General features: G+C 36.3%; 1 protein-coding gene across 1 annotated transcript; it reads left to right on the forward strand.

Annotated features, from left to right (window-relative positions):
• The first annotated feature begins 121 nt into the window (after positions 1-121).
• Positions 122-20,109, forward strand: LOC127442259 (receptor-interacting serine/threonine-protein kinase 2-like). Its single transcript, XM_051700138.1, has 11 exons — positions 122-781; positions 1,881-2,034; positions 2,179-2,334; positions 3,809-3,966; positions 5,395-5,444; positions 8,695-8,856; positions 9,496-9,581; positions 12,032-12,124; positions 12,244-12,337; positions 12,419-12,643; positions 15,225-20,109. The coding sequence occupies exons 1-11, from the start codon at positions 591-593 to the stop codon at positions 15,608-15,610; spliced, it is 1,755 nt and encodes a 584-aa protein (XP_051556098.1). The 5' UTR covers positions 122-590; the 3' UTR covers positions 15,611-20,109.
• Positions 20,110-21,414: the final 1,305 nt, after the last annotated feature.

A 21,414-nucleotide genomic window follows, 5' to 3' on the forward strand; every position in this document is an offset into this window, starting at 1 on the left:
TGGCTGTTAGAGACTAACCAGAGGTCTGTGATTGGATAGTTGAGAAGTCATTCATACATCCGCAGCGAGTTATACGGTCAAAGGCGGGACTTGTCGAAATACGGGTGGTTATAGAAAAAAAACATACAAGCGTTGCGTGAGTGGATTTGGTCCGAGCCACGCACAAAACACCTGCGAAATATCTGACCGCGACCACAGCTACGTTTCGTTATCGATAAATCTCGTTTCGCACTGATCTGATTTGATTTATTCGTTAACCTACAGTTTATTTAGCGGCTTGATATATTTATACAAAAAAAAACGTTTTTCTGCCTTGGGGCTCGTCTCCACGCGCGAGCTATTTGACACGTTTTATTTCCATCTGTTATTTAGTTGCTCTTTTTTAAAGGATAATTTAGCTTTCCTTATTTAGTAGTTATTTAAATGCATCCCAAATGCTTGTCTCGGGAACATTTAGTGCGTAAACCGAACCTTATTCACAACATGTAGATAAATGCGCGTGCTTTTCTCTCTCCCGGTGCTTTCAATTCCCTTTTCGTGTCTGACACTAAAACTAAACGGGCCCCTTTCGTCTCATAATAACCCGAAGCATGGAGCACACCGGCTGCGTCAACATCTGCAGTCTCACCAGCACCTTACCGGTGATCCCGTATCGGAAACTAACGGACTTGCACTACATCAGTAAAGGAGGTTTTGGGACTGTGTTCAGGGCGCAGCACAGTGACTGGCGCACCACAGTCGCGATCAAGTGCTTGAAATTGGATTCACCGGTTGGGGAGAGGTGGGTACAGTGCAGAGTGATCTGTGTTTTGCTTTCTTGTTGATTCAGATACACAGAGCCTAAAACATTGTCAAATGCTGCATGTTGTTGATCAGACCAGGGCATTTGTCTGCTAGCTGTGATCCCTCCAATCTGTTATGGACATCAGTGCTTGTATTTCCATGTTTTTATTTCATGACATATCACTGAAAAGGATACTATAGAAATCAGGCACAGACATTTGACGTTGTGCATCACTTATGTGGTCATATAGCATTCTTTGTAGACGTACAGCAGTTGGAAACTGTACAGTTTGTACAAGAGGCTTGAATACTTTCTTGGTTTGTTGACAACTATACAGTCAGACTAGAATAGACCAGACTGACACGCAATGGTAATTTAGCTTGGTGCTGATGAGCAATGAGTTATAGCTCGGATTTGAGATTTCCTTGTAAAAACCTGGAGATGGCTGGGAATTTTTAAACTTTGATTTTCAGGCCTAGTAAAGTCATGGAAATTAATACATTCTTCGAAAGTCATGGCCATTTTTATAGTGAATCTAATAATTTCTAGTTATGCTCATTGCTTAGCTCTTGGACTTGGCAAGGAATTGATCTCCTATTAAATAATTTTTAAAGGAATATTCTGGGTTCAATACAAGTTAAGCTCAGTTGACAGCATTTGTGGCATAACGTTGATAACCACAAAAAATAATTTCCTGTCCTTTTCTTTAAAAAGATAAAATCTGGGTTAAAGTGATCCACTTACAATTGCCCCCAATATGTAAACATTAAAGTACTCACTGTTTCAACAGTATAGCCACAAGACGTAGGCCTTAATAATTTAGCGTGATAAAATGATAGCCTGTTTTTAAAATGATTCGTAGTCTATTAACCTTGATTTCGCTTATTATTATTATTATTATTATTATTTTTAATAAGAAAAGGAGGGATGAGTTGAAATTATTTCTGAGGTAATCAACATTATGCCACAAATGCTGCCAATTGAGATTGACTTGTCATTGTCTGGGTCTGGGAACCCTGATTCTCCCTGATAGTCCCTTTACATTCTCTTGTTTAGAAATTACCCAGCTCTTGTCTAATTATTAACCCATTTGCAGGGAAAGAAATTGTTTACTAAAGGAAGCTGAGGTGCTTCACAAAGCTAGATTCAACCACATCATCCAGATCTTTGGGGTGTGCAATGAGCCCGAGTTCTTCTGCATTGTGACAGAGTACATGACCAATGGATCACTTGATGAACTGCTACATGAGGTAGAACTATACAGTCAACATTGTGTTTTTAGTAATAATGACATAAGTACTTTTCATTTGAGTAATGCAGATTCATTTTCTCCCTTGTGGCTGGCATACAGGTTCTTGAATATTGATTCTAGTATTTTTAAACTTGTGTTACAGAAAGATATGTACCCAGTGGTAGCCTGGCCGTTGAGACTTCGTATTCTTTATGAGATTGCTCTTGGGGTCAACTTCCTCCACAATATGATCCCACCACTTCTACACCATGACCTAAAAACTCAGAACATATTGCTTGATGGAGAGTACCATGTCAAGGTTTGTGCATTTGGTCAAGCAGACATGTTGCAGGATTGATAAGTCTGCGGGCGCCCCATTTTATTAGCTTTATGCTTATTCATGATATTTGCAGAGATCTTTTTTTAAAGCTTAGCTAGCAAGTAAAAATGTACTAACTGAGTGTTTGGAATATCTAGGTGATTTACTTGTGATGTATTGACTTTTGCTTGCAAACATTGTGAGAATGTGCAGACATACATATTTTTCTGTATTTTATCTGTGACTTGTATGACTGCCCCATTTGTCCTACAAAAGTTTTCAAATTCACAGCTATCCTTTTGAAACATGGCTAGAAAGTGTCACATTTATTTTCCAAGTTTGAAAGTCTTACCCCTACCAAACGCCTCTTTCATACCCTTTTAAAAAAAAAACATATGGCTTGATGAGCACAGATTTTTGTCCCTCTGTTTACATATTTCCTATTGGGGCCAAACGTATCAAAGGGTTTGCCTCTTTTTTTGAAATAGCAAACAAAGTTTATTGATGTAACTCTGCAAAACCACACTTGACAGCTTCTATCAGGGACAAACACAATGAAAATGCTCTTAAAATGAATAATTCATTCATAAAATGATTAGCATAATTCATTAACATGACCAAAGGCAGACCAACAAACCATAATTGCGTTGGCTTGATGAAGTTGTCAACAAATTCTTCTTAGGGTTAAAAAATCTCTAAACCAAGACCAAAATTTTGAACACTAACTCCTTCTAGAGCTTTCAAGCTACGCCCACCAAACTTGGCGCAGTCTTTCAAACTGTCTGGAATAGTGTGCAGTGTCTTTTCTAACTTATTGGACTTCAGGTTTTCACACAGCAGGCAATCTAAAATGGGAAAAATCCCATAGGCTAACATTAACGGAATGTTTAAATGGTCCAATGGAATGCTCGTTAATTCAAACTCTAACTATCAAAAATTCAAATGTGAACAAACCCACACAAGACTTTTAATCTTCTTTAAGTTTCTCTGTATGTCTGTCTGATGGTTTATGTGTCTTACTGTAATGTCTGTGTGACGATTAAACTTCAGACTTTTAAAATGAGTTTTAAACTTTCAAACAGTGCTTTGTCAAGCCAACATCAAAGTTTGTCTTGACAAACTTTACCAATCTAGTTTGCTACATGCTATTGGAGACAGGTGATGTTTACAGTTTAGTGGGAGGGGACATTGTCAGTTTGTGTTGTACAGAATTTTTCATCTATTTTCCTGAAAGAGAAACACTGTAAATTAATAATCTGCTAGGAATTTATTTGGTCAACATTTAAGAGTTTAACATATTTATGCCCTCAAAGCTAATAGGCATAAATGTCAGCAAGCCTGTTTTTAAAATGATTCGAAGTCTATTAACATGTCTTATAAAAGAATATAGACAGACAGACAGATAGATAGATAGATGTTGCTATACCCTTTTGACTGTCTGCTCTAAAGTGATCTTGTATGTCTTTGTGAATAGATAGCTGATTTTGGCTTGTCTAAATGGCGTCAGCTCTCTATCACTAAAGGGTCTAGCTCAAAACCTGCCGAAATGGGAGGCACCGTCATCTATATGCCACCAGAGGAATACGAGCCCTCCAAGAACCGTCGAGCTGATGTCAAATATGACATGTACAGGTCAGTATCTTTTACGCATTTGTTTACAGGAATCTACACAGTTTTGACCGCATTAATTAACTTCAGCCTGATAAATTTCAGACTATTCCTACACAGTTTTAACTGTACCTTTGTCCTGCTCTCTCAGTTCCTATATTTTCGGGGCATTCCCTTCAGCAGTTCCCTTCAACTTCAACTGTCCCTCTTATTGCACCATTACCCCAGTCTGTTGTTGACTCAGCACAGTTCCTGTCAGATGAGGGACATGTTTCACCTAAAAAGTTGAAGTGGTGAGGCCGGAAGTGCTGGACATTGAAAATATGGGTGGTGGTTACATTCATATTGTGTGTAGTCACAAATCCCTGTTTGGATTTTGGTAATGTTTGAATGAATTCCCAGAACACCGAGAGAGGCTGGGAAACAGAATACAATAGATTTATTTTTGAGGGTTGCTCATAGCTCACCAAAACTGTATCGAGAAAAAAAACTAATATGAAAGTGGCCATTATTTTATTCAGCCACTGCTCTGGTGGAAGAAAAAAGGAAGTGACTTAAGTGTTATGCTCAAAATGTCAGCCTGAACAAGACCAATGTTGGGAAAGCTACTCTTAAACTGTAGCTTGTCAAGCTTCAAGCTACTCATAATTGAAAGTAGTTAAACTACCTTGTTGGTACCATTGTAGCTATAAAGTAGTTACAGTAGCTACACTACAAGCTACCAACAAAAAGTAGCAAACAAAATTGAAGCTATTTAAGGGTAGATTCGGCAACATCCTTAAACATTTTGAAAACTATTAAAATATGTTTTTATTATTGTTACTAAACAGAAACAGAATTTGAACAGAAATTTTCTACATAATACTTCAATATAATTTAATATAACTTGAGTATTTGACTAAATTGTATATGGCTTTTTAAAGTTATTGTAATATTTATTACAATATTATTTTTTATGTGGCTACAAAAAAGACTTAATTCTGTGCAGGCATTTTTTGATCCAGTTCAACTCAGCCGAATGAACTGATTCACTAAATTGAAATGATAAAGTGACTTCCCAATGCTTCATACGAGAACAAGGGTGAGGTGAACACATTTGTTATCTCAGTTTGCTCGTTTGTAAAGCTACGTGTGTAATACAATGTTACAAAAATAGCATTGTAGCATGTAGTTTGTAACTGGAAAAGCTAGTCTATTTTGAAGTTAGCTGAGCAACTGTCAAGCTAGTGGAACAGCGCTACATTTAGTTAGTTTTTTCCCGACACTGAACAGGACTAGCTATCCAGTCTTGTCTTTGTCTTAAGTTTTCTTATCTTAGTCAGAGGGTATGTTGAAATCATTGGACTGATAGGAGAGTGTTTTATTACGGAAGGGGATTGCCCAGTGTGGATGTAGCTGCGGCATGGCAACAGTGAAACCATTCTCTCATCTGTTCTCTGCTTCCTCTTTCAGTTACGCCATCATCATGTGGGAAGTGCTTTCAAGGCAGATACCCTATGAAGGTAGGGAACTTTGGCCGTTCATAGCTGTTGAGCTCCATGATTGATAGAAAAGTGTGCCAGTGAATTCTGTGATATTCACATGGGATTATGTTTTATTAAACACACATTTTATTAAAATGTGAAATATTTTTGTAAAATGACCATTACACTGTATAACTGATTTCCTACATGTCATCCGCGATTTTTTTCTTCTCACATAATAAAATTCAACTCAGATTAATATTTCATATCCATTGACAATGCCGTTCAAAAGTCTGAGTCAACATAAAAAAAATCGGTAATTTAAAATCTAATTTTTACCTGGAAATAAACTGAATGTTTAAGGATACTCATTTGCAGGGTTGGGAGGGTTAAAATGTATTCCACTACAGATTACAGAATACATGCTTCAAAATGTCATTTGTAATGTATTCCGTTAGATTACTCATCATCAATAACTTAATCTAAATACTTTGGATTACTTTTTCAGCACTGGCAGATTTTTTTTACTTGCTTTTGTCTATAAACAAGTGAAAAGCATGAAAAAATCTGCCAGTACAGTAAAACAAAATTCATTTATATAAAGACTACATGCTCTGAAAAAGCCTAAATAGCTTCTCAAGTAAATTGTTTAAAAAAAATAAATAAATACAGTAAAAAAATAAAACAAATATTAAGAGTAAAATTTTGCACATCTTTGCACTAATATCAGAGGTCTTACTAGAGGAAAAAAAAAGATCAAACATGGATTTTCTTGATAGAATTCATTATAAAATGTAATCGCGACTCATAGCAGGTGCATCTAATGGCTAGAAATACCATTTTACCATGACATAATGCTATATATTCAAATGACAATTTACACAAGGAACTATTTCTGATTCTCCAAACTTACAACTTCAAAACCCAACAGAGTGTTTATAAAAACATAATCTTCTGATCGTTTGTGGATTCTGTTCATAGAATGAGGCAGAAAATCTATTCTTTGTAGCTTTCTGTATGATGCTACAGGCTACATTTGGTTAGTATTTCTCATAAAAGCATCCTTTATTCTTGTAAAAAAAATAAATAAATAGCCAAACCGCATACAAAATTGACACCATACAGCCTCGTAATCGTGTATTTATTTGTATTGTATTTATATTTAATCTGACAGAGTGTTTCTAACTCTTTTCACTCATAACAGTATGAGAGTGCCCTCTGTCTGCTTGAATGAATGTTACATAAGTGTTGCTGCGCTGTTCAAATGCTCCTCAGATTGCTTCATTTTAAAGCATAAATATGAAAACTAAATGGACTACATATAAAATTAAACAAATGGCAATAAAATGAAAAGTAATCTCTTCAGTATTCAAAATACTTTTTGAATGTAACTGTATTCTGATTACCAATTATTAAAATTTTTATTGTAGTGGAATACAGTTACTTATATTTAGTATTTTAAATACGTAATCCCGTTACATGTATTCCGTTAGTCTCCATCCCTGCTTATTTGTACAAAAAGGGAGGGGGGCATACAAAATATTAAGAAATTTTGAAATACTTTTATGTTAATTTAATTAGTTAATTGTAATTTTTTATTTCTTTTATTAAACTATTCACTCTAATTGTTTTGTTGATAATATAATTTATATTGAGGAAAAACTGTATGAAATTAGAAAAATGCTAAGTATTTTTCGCTTATGGACTCTTGATCAGCCTTGTATTTATTTGGTAAGTCTGCTTTGTGTCGGGTTTTTTTTTTTTTACCCAGCTTGGGTTTATCAGGGATGTGATTTTTCTGGATTAATCCGGAATTCAGTTTTTTCCAACCTAAATATGTGACCCACGTGAATTCTCGATAATCTGTGCATTCTGTGCATTCACTGTAAGCAGTACAGAGCACTTTTCAACCAAACAAGTGTCATCCACTGCTGCTGCTGTTATGTCATGCACATACTTTAGAGTTGCTATTGTTAAGAGGCAATTCGGGCGTTATGGGCGTGATATTTGCAGTGAAAATGTGAAATTTAACTTCGCAGGTAAAGTATTCAGAGCCGGTATATTTAACCATTTGAATGTATAATCATAAACACCTACAGACAGAGTCCAGACAATAGGAAATGTTAGACAAGTCTAAACAGACATTTTTTCCAGTTAAGATCAGGAAATGAACTTGCCATGACAGTTGTATAAGAGGCACTTACAGTACATATAGAGGGAAAGCCATCCAAAACTCTTTGAAACCTGCAGACTTTGACCTCAAAGATATTTAGATAACCATCAAGGCAGCATTATGTATTGAATTAAGATTGAAATCACGATATGGCCTTGCACGATTACTAAATTGCAAAATGCTGTGTTTTTAAAAATTCTGCATACTGCATTGACCGCTTCAGTCAGCGACGCATGAGCTATTGGCTGTGTGCGGAACATGCTGAGCAGCGCATCAATATGATAAAAATGTTGGATCATATCATATTACAATTCAAATCGCAAAGCATATGAAAGTGATTCCTTCCCAAATGTTGGCTATACACTCACTGAGCACTTTATTAGGAACACTATGGTCCTAATAAAGTGCCCAACATGGTCTTCTGCTGTTGTAGCCCATCCACCTCAAGGTTTGATGTGTTGTGCATTCTGAGATGCTATTCTGCTCACTACATTTTTCCCTGTTCTGATGGTTGATGTGAACATTAACTGAAGCTCCTGCCCCATATCTGAATGATTTTATGCATTGCACTGCTCCCACACGATTCATTGGCTGATTAGATAATCGCATGAATAAGTAGGTGTACCTAATAAAGTGCTTACTGAGTGTAGATTTCATATCTTCTAAACTCTGTTTGAGTGGTTTTGTGCTGAAAAGTAGCTATGCTTATCAAATAAAAATGTGTAAAACTAAGTTGATGACGTAGTCATTGTTCGGTATATTTTCCTGCTTTTTTGTCCTTTGCCGATCACATGCCTAGTTTATTTTGCAGTAATAATTGAGTAACATTTCATTATCTCTTACATATGTAAGCTTGGTATTAGTTGGGCAGAATTGCTCAGTAAAATGCAGCTGCATGAATTATAAAGAACTTCAAAACAAAAGCGCCACTGTTGACATACTCAGCACTAAGCTGTGGCAGAATTTGCCGAGTCATGTTTTTGATGCATAGAAAATCATGACTCGTATTTCTCTAGGTCACTTCCTTAATTTCTTAAACGACAGTATTATAATCTATCCAGGCAGCATTCATTAATTCATCCTATGACATTTTACATTATTTCTCTTTGTGGTCAGAGGCCACCAACCCCATGCAGATCATGTTCAGTGTTTTGCGAGGATCTCGGCCTGACACCAGCCTGGATAGTCTGCCGGCAGACATTCCCAGCAGAGAGACTCTCATTAACCTCATGACCTGCGGCTGGACTTCCAACCCTGATGAACGGCCCTCCTTCCTTAGTGAGTGTCAGCCCTCACATCGTCTTTGACCTTTCCTCTACTTTACTCAGTCTCTGTGAAATATGATGTTATTCCTGATGAATATAATCTAATTTAATTTAATCCAGAGAGTGACCTGTGCTTCTGTTTTTTCATTGGCTTCATCATCTAACCACAACTGTGTCATTGTAATATGACTTTATTGGCATTTTTGTCAGCACATGATCTGGCAGTTTAGCTTTAGAAATGAGTAAACATTTTGACATCACTTTGTTCTACTCAAGATTTCTCCATTTCAAATTTACAATGTTTAGATGAAGATGAATCAGGGTAGTGAGAAAATAGCTGTGTGCACAGACATAAAGAGCTAAAGGGTCATCAGCATGTGTCACTTTATCCAAATAGGCACAATGTGTATCTACGCACTAATTGTTCTGTAACTGGAAGTGATAGCAATGATCGATTATGAAAACACAATAATTGTTACTTCGTTTTCTTACTTTCAAAGAATTTAATTTTTAATATTGTGATGACATGAGACACTGAAAAAACTGAAGACTGATGCATAAATAACATCATGTATAAATAAAATTATCAAAATTTTATCCTCTAATGCAATGTAGACAGTGTCTCAAAAGTTGCCTTGACTGTACCTTACAGATTGTCTTATTGAGCTGGAGCCCATGTTGAGAAGGTTTGATGAGATTGATGTTCTAGAAGCGGTGCTGACAGTCAAACGGACGAAAGTAAGTCTTTAAGAGGTTAAACTCACCTTGCATTTGTGTTTTAAAGCAATGACTGTTGTTTAATATAAATTGTAGAGGATATGGCACACAGAGTTCTTTTTGTCAAACACTTGAACTTTCAGAACATTATAAGAATGTATGGTAGTTCTGCCAGTTATGCATTGTAATCTGTCTTGGCATTAGTTTTATCTCTCGTTGTTAGGTCACAGACGGTGGTGGAAAGAGTACTTTTACTTTTTTTTTTACTTAAGTAAAAGTACTGCTACTGAAGAAATAATTCACTTGAGTACAAGTAGAAGTACTGAGAAATATTATGACTCAAGTAAATAAGTAGTTTGCTGAAAAACGACTCAAGTAATTACGTTACAAGTTACTTCATGAAAATTATATTATATACGCTTCCATTTTTAGAACACAAAGACATTTTTGTTCTTGAAAGAAACTGATGCTTCCTTTCAACAAGGATGCATTAATTTGATAAAAATACTGCCAAAATCATTAATTGCAAATTATTATTACAGTTTGAAATAATTGTTTAAAGTGGTATATATTTAATTTTTTCTTTATCCGTGATGGCAAACATATACTGTGTCACATATTCCTTACAAAAGCATTCTAAAGTGTTAATTTGGTAATCAATAAAATTTTCTTATTATTAGAACAATTGAAAATGGTTGCGCTACCATGCGGAAATCACAATACAGTGGGTTTTTTCCCCATTTCCTGAGGTATTGAGTTCTTACAAGTTGCTTTACACTTGCAAGTCAAATTTTGGTTTTAAAAATAGGCAAAAAGAAACACATTTCTCCTGAAATTCTATTTTCTCCTTAAGTCTATTATTTTAGAGAGATGAAGGCTATTTCATGCATTACTGTTTTGAAAAAAGAATCTTTAACCACGATAGAGAGGGAAGTGGACAGCCAGTTGCACAACAAAAGACAAGTAAATCACAGTCTCCTCACAGGTCCTAAACTAGCAGCTTTTAAATGCCAAAGACCTGCATTGCTGCAAGAGGATTCTTGGACAAACAGAACATTTTAAGAATACAACATTTATTTAAATACAAATAACCATTTGTAACATTCTAAATGTCTCTAAACTACATAATGTGCATTGTGACTGAAACACATTCCTATTTCAGGTTTATTCTCATTCACGTATGTCCAAGTATTTTGGCTATTAAGATAACATACTGTACAAAACGAATATAATGCAATATCACAGAGGAATATCACACAGTGTTTATTGAGAGATATGATTGCTTCAAACACTAAAAGTGGTTGTTCTGTATATGTATTGTATTACAGTTATAATAATAAAGTCTTAATTAACATAATGGTTATTTAACATATTGAGCTATTATTAAGTAAATTGTATCATTTGGTTACATTTATGTTTTTTGATTTCTCATACCTTCTTTATATAACATCCATCCCTTGCACACGTTTGACCTCTAGAGGGTGAGGCTTTTCTGACAGATAAACAGCAGAACAGGGCAGGGAAGTACAGTACAGCACCATGAGCGAGAGTTACCCGCTAGGACAGTTTATTTTGAACAAGAGTGCAAACGGCTACGGAATTTAATACTGAACTGATGCGGATTGATAGAAGCGGACAACCTGTCTGTATGTGCTATGGTGCGAGTAACCAGACGGCAGGAAAAAAAGAATGTTCAGTGAAAAATCAAAAGATCGCAATGTACGTAATTGTAACTATATCAAATATTATTAACAAAACATATATTTTGTCAATTTCGGTGGCATTTTTGCTCCGAGTCCCCATTAATTTCCAACACTATTGGCATTGCATCTTTCTAAGGTATATAAAAAGTTTGTTTTAGACATACAGTAGCAAGTAAACAAGATATCCCCACATATATGTCAAACTACATTGTGTTAATGTTTGACACAGGTAAAATATTGCTTATCTTAAAAACAAGTGAAGTTTGATCAGTAGTTAAACGTGTTCACACGGTTCCCTCGTTCCTGAATGAACGGCTCCTTTCCAGAATAAAATGAAATATGAGAAACTCACAGTATTACAGTTCTTGTATAGTGACAGGGCAGAAAGTCTTGGAGAAGCTAGAGAAGAGAGGACACCGGCGGCAGTTTTTGAGAGCTGCTGTGCTGTGGCTTCTGTTGTGCTGCGCACAACGCGTTTTAGTTTATAAACAGATTTAGTGCTTATAACTTTCTTCTTCCCAAAAATTCAGAAATATTTTGTATTTTTTTGTACTTTGTAATTGTGGTGAAAAATAACTGTAGCGAAGTTGAATATTTCATTTTTAATCAACTCAAGTAAAAATACTATTATTTATTTATACTTAAATTTGAACTTTTTTTAAAATGTACTCAAGTACTGTAACGAGAGTAGTGGTAATACGTTACTTTCCATCTCTGGTCACAGATTACCATATAATTGTGCAATTTCTTTGCCTTCCCTTGCCCCAGTATATGAGGCCACCAAATGGCTGCTCGTCAACTCAAACAAATGGAAAAAGAATGGAGGAAAAGACTGTGAAGGAGCAAAATGTCCCCTGGCCAGTCAGTTTCAATTCTTTATCCAATCTTTTAAGTCCTATGTTTTGAAATGATTTAGCATTTGACCATAGATCAGAACTGTCTGGTAAGTGCTTAATATTGTCGTTCTTGTTACATGACAGGACAACAGTTCTACATCTGGATCAGGCTCCTACTCTTCCCAGGATGCAGAAATGTCCCATCCGGGCTTCCTTACCATATCGAGTCCCTCTCAAGGCAGGAATCATTACTTTTTTTACACAGTCAATCTAATCTAATTTGCATTAGTTTACCGCTACTATTGTACATTTACATCAGGTCTGTCAGCTGCTCAGGGTGTACCACAGTCATCATTAATGTCCCTTCCACTGGATCATCCAAAGCCTCTGGTGGACCACTGCTCTCGGAACAACCTAAACCCTGAATACCCGACGGCCCAGCTTGTGTCTGACTTCAACATACCCATCAAACCACATACACCCCAGACTGAGAGCGACCTTGCTTTTGCCATACAGCCACTCACCCTGCAGCCACATCCACAAGGTAACCGCACTTTCTTTAATCATACCCTGAGCATCTGAAATATCTGCATCTCCAATGAAAAATAAACGTGAACAAAGAACAATTTAGTTGGTCAAAATAGCAAAGTTTCATTAGTTGATACCAATATAAGTGAAATTTGATAATTATTGGTACCACTTTCAATACTACAGACAAAACTGAAATCCCATTATAGGGCCACGACACCCACTGTTTGAGCAGAGTTGAGTTCTCACCACAGTTTAAAAAATAAAATAAAATCAGCCAAAGTGGGTGAGATCAGCAGTGGAGTGAGGGAAGATGTAGGAGTGAACACAGCTGTCTGAATTAGTCATTCAGCATTATTTAACTAATGCAGTTAATAGCATCAAAGATTCTCACAGTTGTAATAAAATGCACAAATACATTATACACTTTTGCAAGCTCACAATTAGTGTTGTCAAAAGTACCGGTACTTCGGTACCAAGTCAATACTAAAATAAAAAATATACCGACTACTGAAATGTTGGTACTGTGACAACACTACTCACAATACATTACACATAATCACACTGGTCATTTTATATCTGTAATTTAATGCACAAATAAATGCCAAGCCATGTACTCTGTATTGAAAATATGTGAATGTATTTTACACTTTAATAACTTTGAGACTTATTCCAAGACGTTGATTTACAAATATAAGTGCTTAGATCGGTTAAAACACTCACATTAACTTTCACACTTGGTTCGATTGCTTACACCGAACCCTAGCTCATTTCTTCCCACCTCCCACTGCCCCCGCTGGTCTCTGTTCACATCATATTACTTGGGTCCAAACCGCGGTCCAATTACTTCATCAGCATGAGTGTAAGCAGCAGCTGTTTACCACTGTAACTTGGCAACAACTATGGAGGACATCAGCTTCACTGTGCTATTAAAGTATTCGTCTGTTTGGATTTACCAGTAAAACTTGACATGCACAGAACGACACTTACCTTTGTTCCTGCGGATGCGTTGAATGTCATGATGTGAAAAATTTTAGCGTTTGTCTGCAATGAGCACTCGGATGCATTGCAAGAGATATGAGCTGCTCTCTGAAGGGGATTTATTTGGAGACAAACAGGTATGAGAAATGCATTATAGCATTATAATTGCGATTGGGAGCCTGCGAAGATGCGAATTATACGTCATCACAAGCGGTTCACTTCCATGATTTGGCACGATTGCGTTCATGTCATCAGCAAACCGTACTGTTTACTTGAACCGTACCCAAGACCACCTTTTCAAGCGGACCCGGGTGCGCACCCGAGATCGGAAAACAGAGTTCACATCATCCAAACGAACCGAACTTTGACGTCATTCGAACTCGGGTGCGCATCAAAAGTGCTAGTGTGAAAGCACCCTAAGGATGGATGGATGAATGGATGGATTGACCGATCGATAGCATTTGTGTCTTGGACAATCAATGTAAAACGCATCTCAAGCGAGCCCAAGTCAGAGGCAGTCCACCTCTCCGCATCTCGAAACACTCACGTTAATAAATGTGTTTGGTGCAAACATTTAAAAGGTTTGCCATCGATTGAAAGCCTGTCCTGTCCCTCTGTCATTATTGTGGGGAGGATGTGCAGTGAACACTTGCAGCCCGGTACTATCAACTCCCTCAACTGAAGCGCTTGATAGTTTGCGCGTTCTCATAGGATAAGGCCACGCAGTCTCATTAATAATTATGAGACACTGATGATGCAATGATGCACTATAGTACAATGAAACATCACATCCTGTGAAGTTGAATCGATGTAGATTGAAAACCACGTTACTTAATTATAATACTGAAATATTATTGTATTCTTGAGACCCAGTCAAGTTTATTATTATAATACTGAAAAAAAAATTACTTTGAGGATTAGATTTGTGTACTTGACCTTCACCTGGAGCTTTTATTTTGGCGGAAAACTGAAAGTGCAGTGTATATTTGACAGTTTTCAATCTTTATCTCCTTTTCTGTGATACTGTGTTGCATTTTTAAATTTGTATAATAAATTATAGTGGTTCCAAATGTTTGTAATTGTGTGAATGTGTGAACCTGCAGCACTTTGGTTTTACAGTGCACCTGAACTGCTCTGAGACCTCTTAAAACAGCGCATCATTAGCCCCGCGAGTGCACACAGAACAGCATGTCAGCTGTTCACACTGAAGCACACACAGACCATGTATTGATTTAATTAAATCACAGTCTTCTGCAGTTCAATAAATACTTATGACCATATTACGAATATGCAGCCCTGAAGGATCATGAAACTAATCTAATGAATGTCTTTAGAAAACATAGTGGCCAAATGAAAAGCAGATTAAAATCATTGCGATATTCACGGTATTGCTTAATTTTATATCACTTATATCATCATGATTTATAACGTGAATATTCGATATATCGACCAGCCCTATATAAATGTCAACATGACCAAAAGTTATCACCATAGTAGGATTTGTAATCTCACCACCCACACACCGTATTGAGTCAATACTATGGATACCATAGAAAACCAGTATTTTTGGCATTCCAAGTTAATTCTTAATGTCCACCACCTGATTATATCCACAGATCTACCTACAGCATTGGACTCTCAAGGTCCTGTGGCTCGCTGGATCGCATCACGACGAGAGGACGTTGTGCGGCAGATGACGGAGGCGTGTCTCAACCAGAGTTTAGATGCTTTGTTGGCCCGTGATCTGCTCATGCGCGAGGACTACGAACTGGTTGTGAATCAACCCACACGTACCGCCAAAGTGCGGAAGCTTCTAGACACCTGCGAGCGGCATAACGAGGATTTCTGCCGCGTAGTGGTGCGTAAACTCCAGGACAACAAACAGATGGGGCTTCAGCCCTACCCCGACCTCAGCACCAGCAGCCCTCCACCTCCCTATAGCGACCCCACCACCACCCCCTTTCTCTCCAACTCCTTCAACAACACTCGAAACGTCTTCTGACCTTCTCCTAATCTGACCCTCAATCACTGCTTTTGAACTGGAGAAATGTGAGTCCTCCTTTCAGTTTATGATTCCGCTGAAGGACGGTTCCTGTTCACATGCTCTTACATTATTTGTGCTGCTTAGCCTTTACTTTGTGGGCCAGGACATGTCTTGGTGGTTGAGAGGTTGGTACTCATGACACACTTTGTATGTTATGAACTTTTGAACAGTTGCGTACTACATCCATTGAACAAGGCCAGCTTTGGTCAAATGACGCCTTTGCCATGGCAAGAGAGACTTAAATGGATATAGTTTAGTACAGCTCATGTTGACTATTAGGTGGAGGCATTGGCTTAACTTGCCTAAATTCCTGATGTGGGTGGCTGTCCCACAATGTCATGTTTAAACTTGAATCCACCTTTTCAAAAGAATCTGGTTTCTGCTACCTTGAAAGCAGTAAAACACTTAAGTGTAGTTCCCTCAAAAATGATTGTCATAATTTACTCACCCTCATGTTTTTAACTTACTTTCTTATGTGGAACACAAAAGAAGACATTTTAATTATTATTCTGATCCGTCTTTTCAAATTCAGTGGCAGTGGATATAGTGACTCATTTTAAAGCTTTAAAAAGGACCCAAAAGTATCATAAAAATACAGCATTACTCATTTTGTGTTTCACAGAAAAAACAAAGTCATACAGGTTTGGAACAACATGGTGAGTAAGTAATGACATACCTTTTGTGTGAATTAACCCTATAAGGAATACATCCTGTCTCATCATTAGCATCTTCCATGCCAGCGCATTTTATAAAAACGTTCAGTCCTATTAGGTAATAACTTTCCACCCTTAAAAGGAACATCAGCATAACTGCACAATTGCATGTGCAGACTTGAAGAAAATTGTGTGAATCATCAGATTCTGTCTTCCTTTATGTAAATCAGAGCATGTTTTTCTCACAGTGAGACTCAAAATAAAGTCTGGCGGTTTTGACAGTTGTTTTGCTATGTGTTTGATGCGGTGTCAGGTAGGGGTGGGCAATATGACCAAAATCTTATATCACGATATGAGTAATTTTATATCACGATAACAATATATATCACGATATAGTAAAAGTTTTCTGGACAATCAATAAAAATTGGTTTATATATTAAATAACAATATTGTAATGCCTGTTTTTGGAACTCCAGTCAATTAATTAAAAACTTTATAAATTAAAACTCCTTTCTCTTTATTTGAAACCAGACAAACAATGTCAAAGTAAATAAATACATAAATAAATAAATAAATAAAAATCAACTTGTTTTCAAAAATCAACTTTACCAAAATGCTAAGTATGCCACGTTTCAGTTTAAAATGTTATTGACCAATATTATTATTATTATAAACTTTGCTTAAGATCTTCTCAAAGCAATGCAACAAAGAAAATAAAACGTAAGTTAAAAAATATCCAACCAAAATAAACACTTCTTGAAGAAAATAAATATGAAAAAAAAAAAAAACGTATTAATGTGGAGTTCATCTTTTGGCTTTCATAATATTCTTTTGCATGCCTCATTTTGAGGTGGTAAAACAGATTGCTTTTATTACGAGTGATTATCGTTGTGCGAATTACATTTTTCCGCACCTGTTTTAATAACAAGCTCCTCTTCATTTTCTTGACCTGTTTGGGAGTCATCCCGTTCTGTGGAGATTTCTTTCTCCATTTGGGGTTTTCCTGGGTCTAAAATGATTGAGTAGCACGTTTGATCAGGCTCTGAGCTCTCCTGTCTCTGGAGCACAAATATTGGAAAGCCTGCTGGACTCGCGCACGCACTTTGGAGCTCCAGAGACCGCGCGTGCCACAGTCACTTGAAACATTCACGTGTCAGATGAGAAGAATATTTCGCACTTTTAACGCGCCAAACGCACGATGAAAATGTTAAATGCCAGAAAAAACCTGTCCATGTTTCTTAAATTCTCTCAGTCTCATGTGAAGCCCTGCCCACTGATAGATAAGTCCACGCTGCGCATATGGATATTTACATATCGTGATATACACAATATAGCAAAATCTCTTATCGATTGACACTATATCATTGCCACAATATATCGTCATATCGCCCAGCCCTAGTGTGAGGGTGACAGTGCACAGATATTCTAACAGCTCACTTTCATAATAGTTTCTCCAGCATTCTCTTTTTGGCTTTTATGACTACAACTCTTTTGGTTCAGACTGTCGTAATGAGCAGTAAATTGGAGAATTGACCACTCTTGTTTTCTAGAAATAATCTTTACCAGCTTCTCGTCAGAAAAGTTTGACATTGAGACAATGTGATGTGTCAGTCTTTCCTTGCTTTTACATGTTTTCATGGTACTGTAGTATTCTGTTCATAAGCAATACTAGACAGCATATACAATGAAGTGGGCTATATGATGGAACGTAGTCTGGCCAAGGTCAACATTGTATTTGCAAAACCACACCTCCGTTACATGCCGTTCTCAAAATACACTTCAGTAGCTTATGCCAGACGTTAATTTATTAAAGAAGGTAAGAAGTTTGCCTAACCTACCTATCTTATTGGGCCTATACTTAGTGAATTAGTCATAAGAATTGTGTCATCTCTGTGACAGCAGAATGGTGAATCCCACGAAAACATTTGAAAATCAAAAGAAAACATTACAAGTTTTTAGCCATTATGAAAATGCAGCTTGTACATTTAAGATTTTTTATTTTATTGGGACATTTACCTGACATTAGTTATCATGAAAATAATGTCACAATGCAGAAAATCGAAATGATCCTAAAATAGCCTTCATTTTCTTTTTGTAAAATATAATTTTGCATCATTTTCTTTTGATTTTGATGTGAAATATGGCATAGACATGTTCTTGCCCAGTTGCATGAGATTCACCCAGCCTGATTTGCACTGTATTTAATGCGGTAGCCTGTGCCACAGACTCCATATGTAGCGTTAGACATAGAGAACAGTTTACAGCACCTTCCATACATGTAATAGACTTAAGCATTAAGAAACTGTATGAAATATACAGAGGTTACATCACCACAGCTGGGTACATTTTGAAAAAGTCTTCTAGACGCTTTTATCAAGGAACTCAAGAACAAGTAGTACCTGACTAACGTCTTTGCTACTGTTTATACAACACAGCTGCATGTTCATACCAGCAGTTTTCCACTATGGTTTTTGAAGATTTGATTCAAAATGAATATGCTTCCGATAAGTCTTACGTAAAGTGTTAAGTTAAAAGTTATTTTAGAAACAAGACCAAAGCAATGCCCTGAGTTGGCACTGTAAATACAGGCTCTACTGATCTTTAAGCAGAGCACAAATATAAATTCCTGATAATTAATTACATTTGTGACTGCTTTGATTTTCATTTTGTCATTTCAACTCAAAACACAATCTACAGACTGAGCCAACCATATGCTTTATGAATCAAGTCTTCGAGAAACGTGTGGCCTTTTTTTTTTTTTTCAGTGTTGATTTCATTAAAAAGGCTTTGAAATTCCTGTGATATTGATTTTTGCACAATGCTTTGCTGTAGATTTTCCCTCTGGGCAAACCGAGACCTTTTCATTGCAGATTTTCTCCTGGTATCTAGAAGTGACAGTATTTTAGTAAATGTGTTGCTCTTGATTGATTTCACTGTTTAGTCCCTGGAATGTCCTGAAATTGGTTGTTGTCTTTTGTGTTCCCTTTTTAAAAAAGAAAAAACTTTGAAGCTGCAATTTTGGGCTTTGGATTTCCTTAGGTCTCACATACATTAGAATAAGTCATGTGCCTGTAACTAATGCAGAGACAATGGTAGAAACTGAGTCATGGTGTCAAAAGACACCAGGCTTGCCTTTTGTTGATCAGTTGTTTTCATTGAATTAGATCTCTAGGAATGACCTTTTTATTACAGATATTATTAGTGTTGGTACCAGTTACAATCAAGAGTGTGTACAAACTGTTCTTATTTTTGGATATTTATTTATAGAGTCATGGCTAACTTTTAGTGATTATTGACATGCATCTTAAGTGGTTTTTTAATAGGTTATTGTATTTTTCTATATAGCTTTTCATTTGAACATGTCATTATAATGTTTCAAAGTGCTGTGCCAATCCAGTTAATACTATGTGGCTGAATGCATCTTTAAACTTTTCAGACACTGAATATACATTGAGCATTAGCACATATCTCAGCAATATGTCAGTCACATTCTGAATTGCCGAAACAGCCTGTATTGGTCTGGGTGTAGACGACGCTGCTTGTTATAACACTTTCAGTCATATCAAAATCACACCAGTTATCATTTTAGTTGCAGTGACTGTACTGCTGATATCTATCAGTGTTCATTCTTGCCTTTGAGCTGTTAGATTGACGACAAATGTCATCAAAAATGAAATATAAAAAGACAATAATGTATAGCTTATGTAGCAGTGTACAAGTAGCAGTTCTCTGGTTCTGTGTGATGAGGGACTTCCACAAATGGTAAACTTTGAAGTGTTATTAAAATGTGTATAATTTCCTGAATATGTTTGTGTGTTCTCTTATTTTGTGTTACTTGATGCACAAAAAGTACAGTCTGAACTCCACAGAATTTCGTGTACACAATGACAGGTACTATTACAGATTAAAGTGACCACTCTTTACAATAGTGTTCTTGTGAAATATTATTACCTGGAGAACAGTTACCTCATTGAATTGTACACGGGTCTTTTACTTTCTCGTGAATGTGGTACATTTGGTTCTAGAACAAGATTTTATTATCATGCTCTGAATTTGCTAAAAACATGATTTCAAGACAAGCATGATTTATTATTATTGCTCATACTTGGGGTTAGATGTTTGAACAAAACCCTGACATGAAGTATTAAAGGGGTCATGTCATGAGGAATCTAATTTTCCTTTATATTGTAACATACAAGAGGCCATTTTACTCTAAAAACTTACTGTACATTTCAGAACTCAAAACTTAATCCCCAAACCAAGCTGCAAAAATGCCTCTTTCTCTACTACCAACATGACTTTCCTACGTCACAAGGGGGCTCATTTATTCTTATATCACGATAACTATATATCAAGATATAGTAAATGTTTTCTGGACAATCAATAAACGTAAGATCTTCTCAAAGCAATGCAAAAAAGAAAATAAAACGCAAATAAAAAAAAGTATCCAACAAAAATAAACACTTCTTGAAGAAAATAATTATCAAATAATTACTTCAAAATAAATAAATACATGAATTAATGTAGAGTTCATCTTTTGGCTTTCATAATATTCTAATATAATACGCCCTAGAGTGCGTCTCTAGAATGGATTGCTCGTGAACAAGTCATAATATGATTCAAGCTTTGCAAAGGAACTGTTATTGAAGGATGGGGCAGTTATAAATACTATTGGACCCGATTGCAAAACCATAAGTAAACAGTTTTATTCATGAATATTTCAAATGTCATGACTGTTTGATAGTTTATGCTGCTGAGTGTTTACAGTTGTGCTTGAGATTAACAGTTTAATATATTTGGATGCAATGTGTTGGATGGACGTTATGTATAAACCCTGAAATTTAGTTTTATAATGTTGTGGAGCTTATTCATTCTGTTTAGATTGAGTTTCAAATATGGCTTTATTCAAAGGGCTGCACAATGTTAGCCAATCATAACAGTGGCCGTTTACATTGAAGTTTAGAGCCGCTGAGGCCAAAACTGAGCTTTTCAGACAGAGGGCCAGAGACAGGGTGGGAAATGACCATATATTACTAAATTATGGCTATTTTGGTGCAATTATTTTTTATTTTTTTTTACTATAATTAACAGTGGACCTCAGGGAAGATA

Source organism: Myxocyprinus asiaticus, chromosome 6 (assembly GCF_019703515.2).
Source record: "Myxocyprinus asiaticus isolate MX2 ecotype Aquarium Trade chromosome 6, UBuf_Myxa_2, whole genome shotgun sequence".
Taxonomy (NCBI): Eukaryota; Metazoa; Chordata; class Actinopteri; order Cypriniformes; family Catostomidae; genus Myxocyprinus; species Myxocyprinus asiaticus.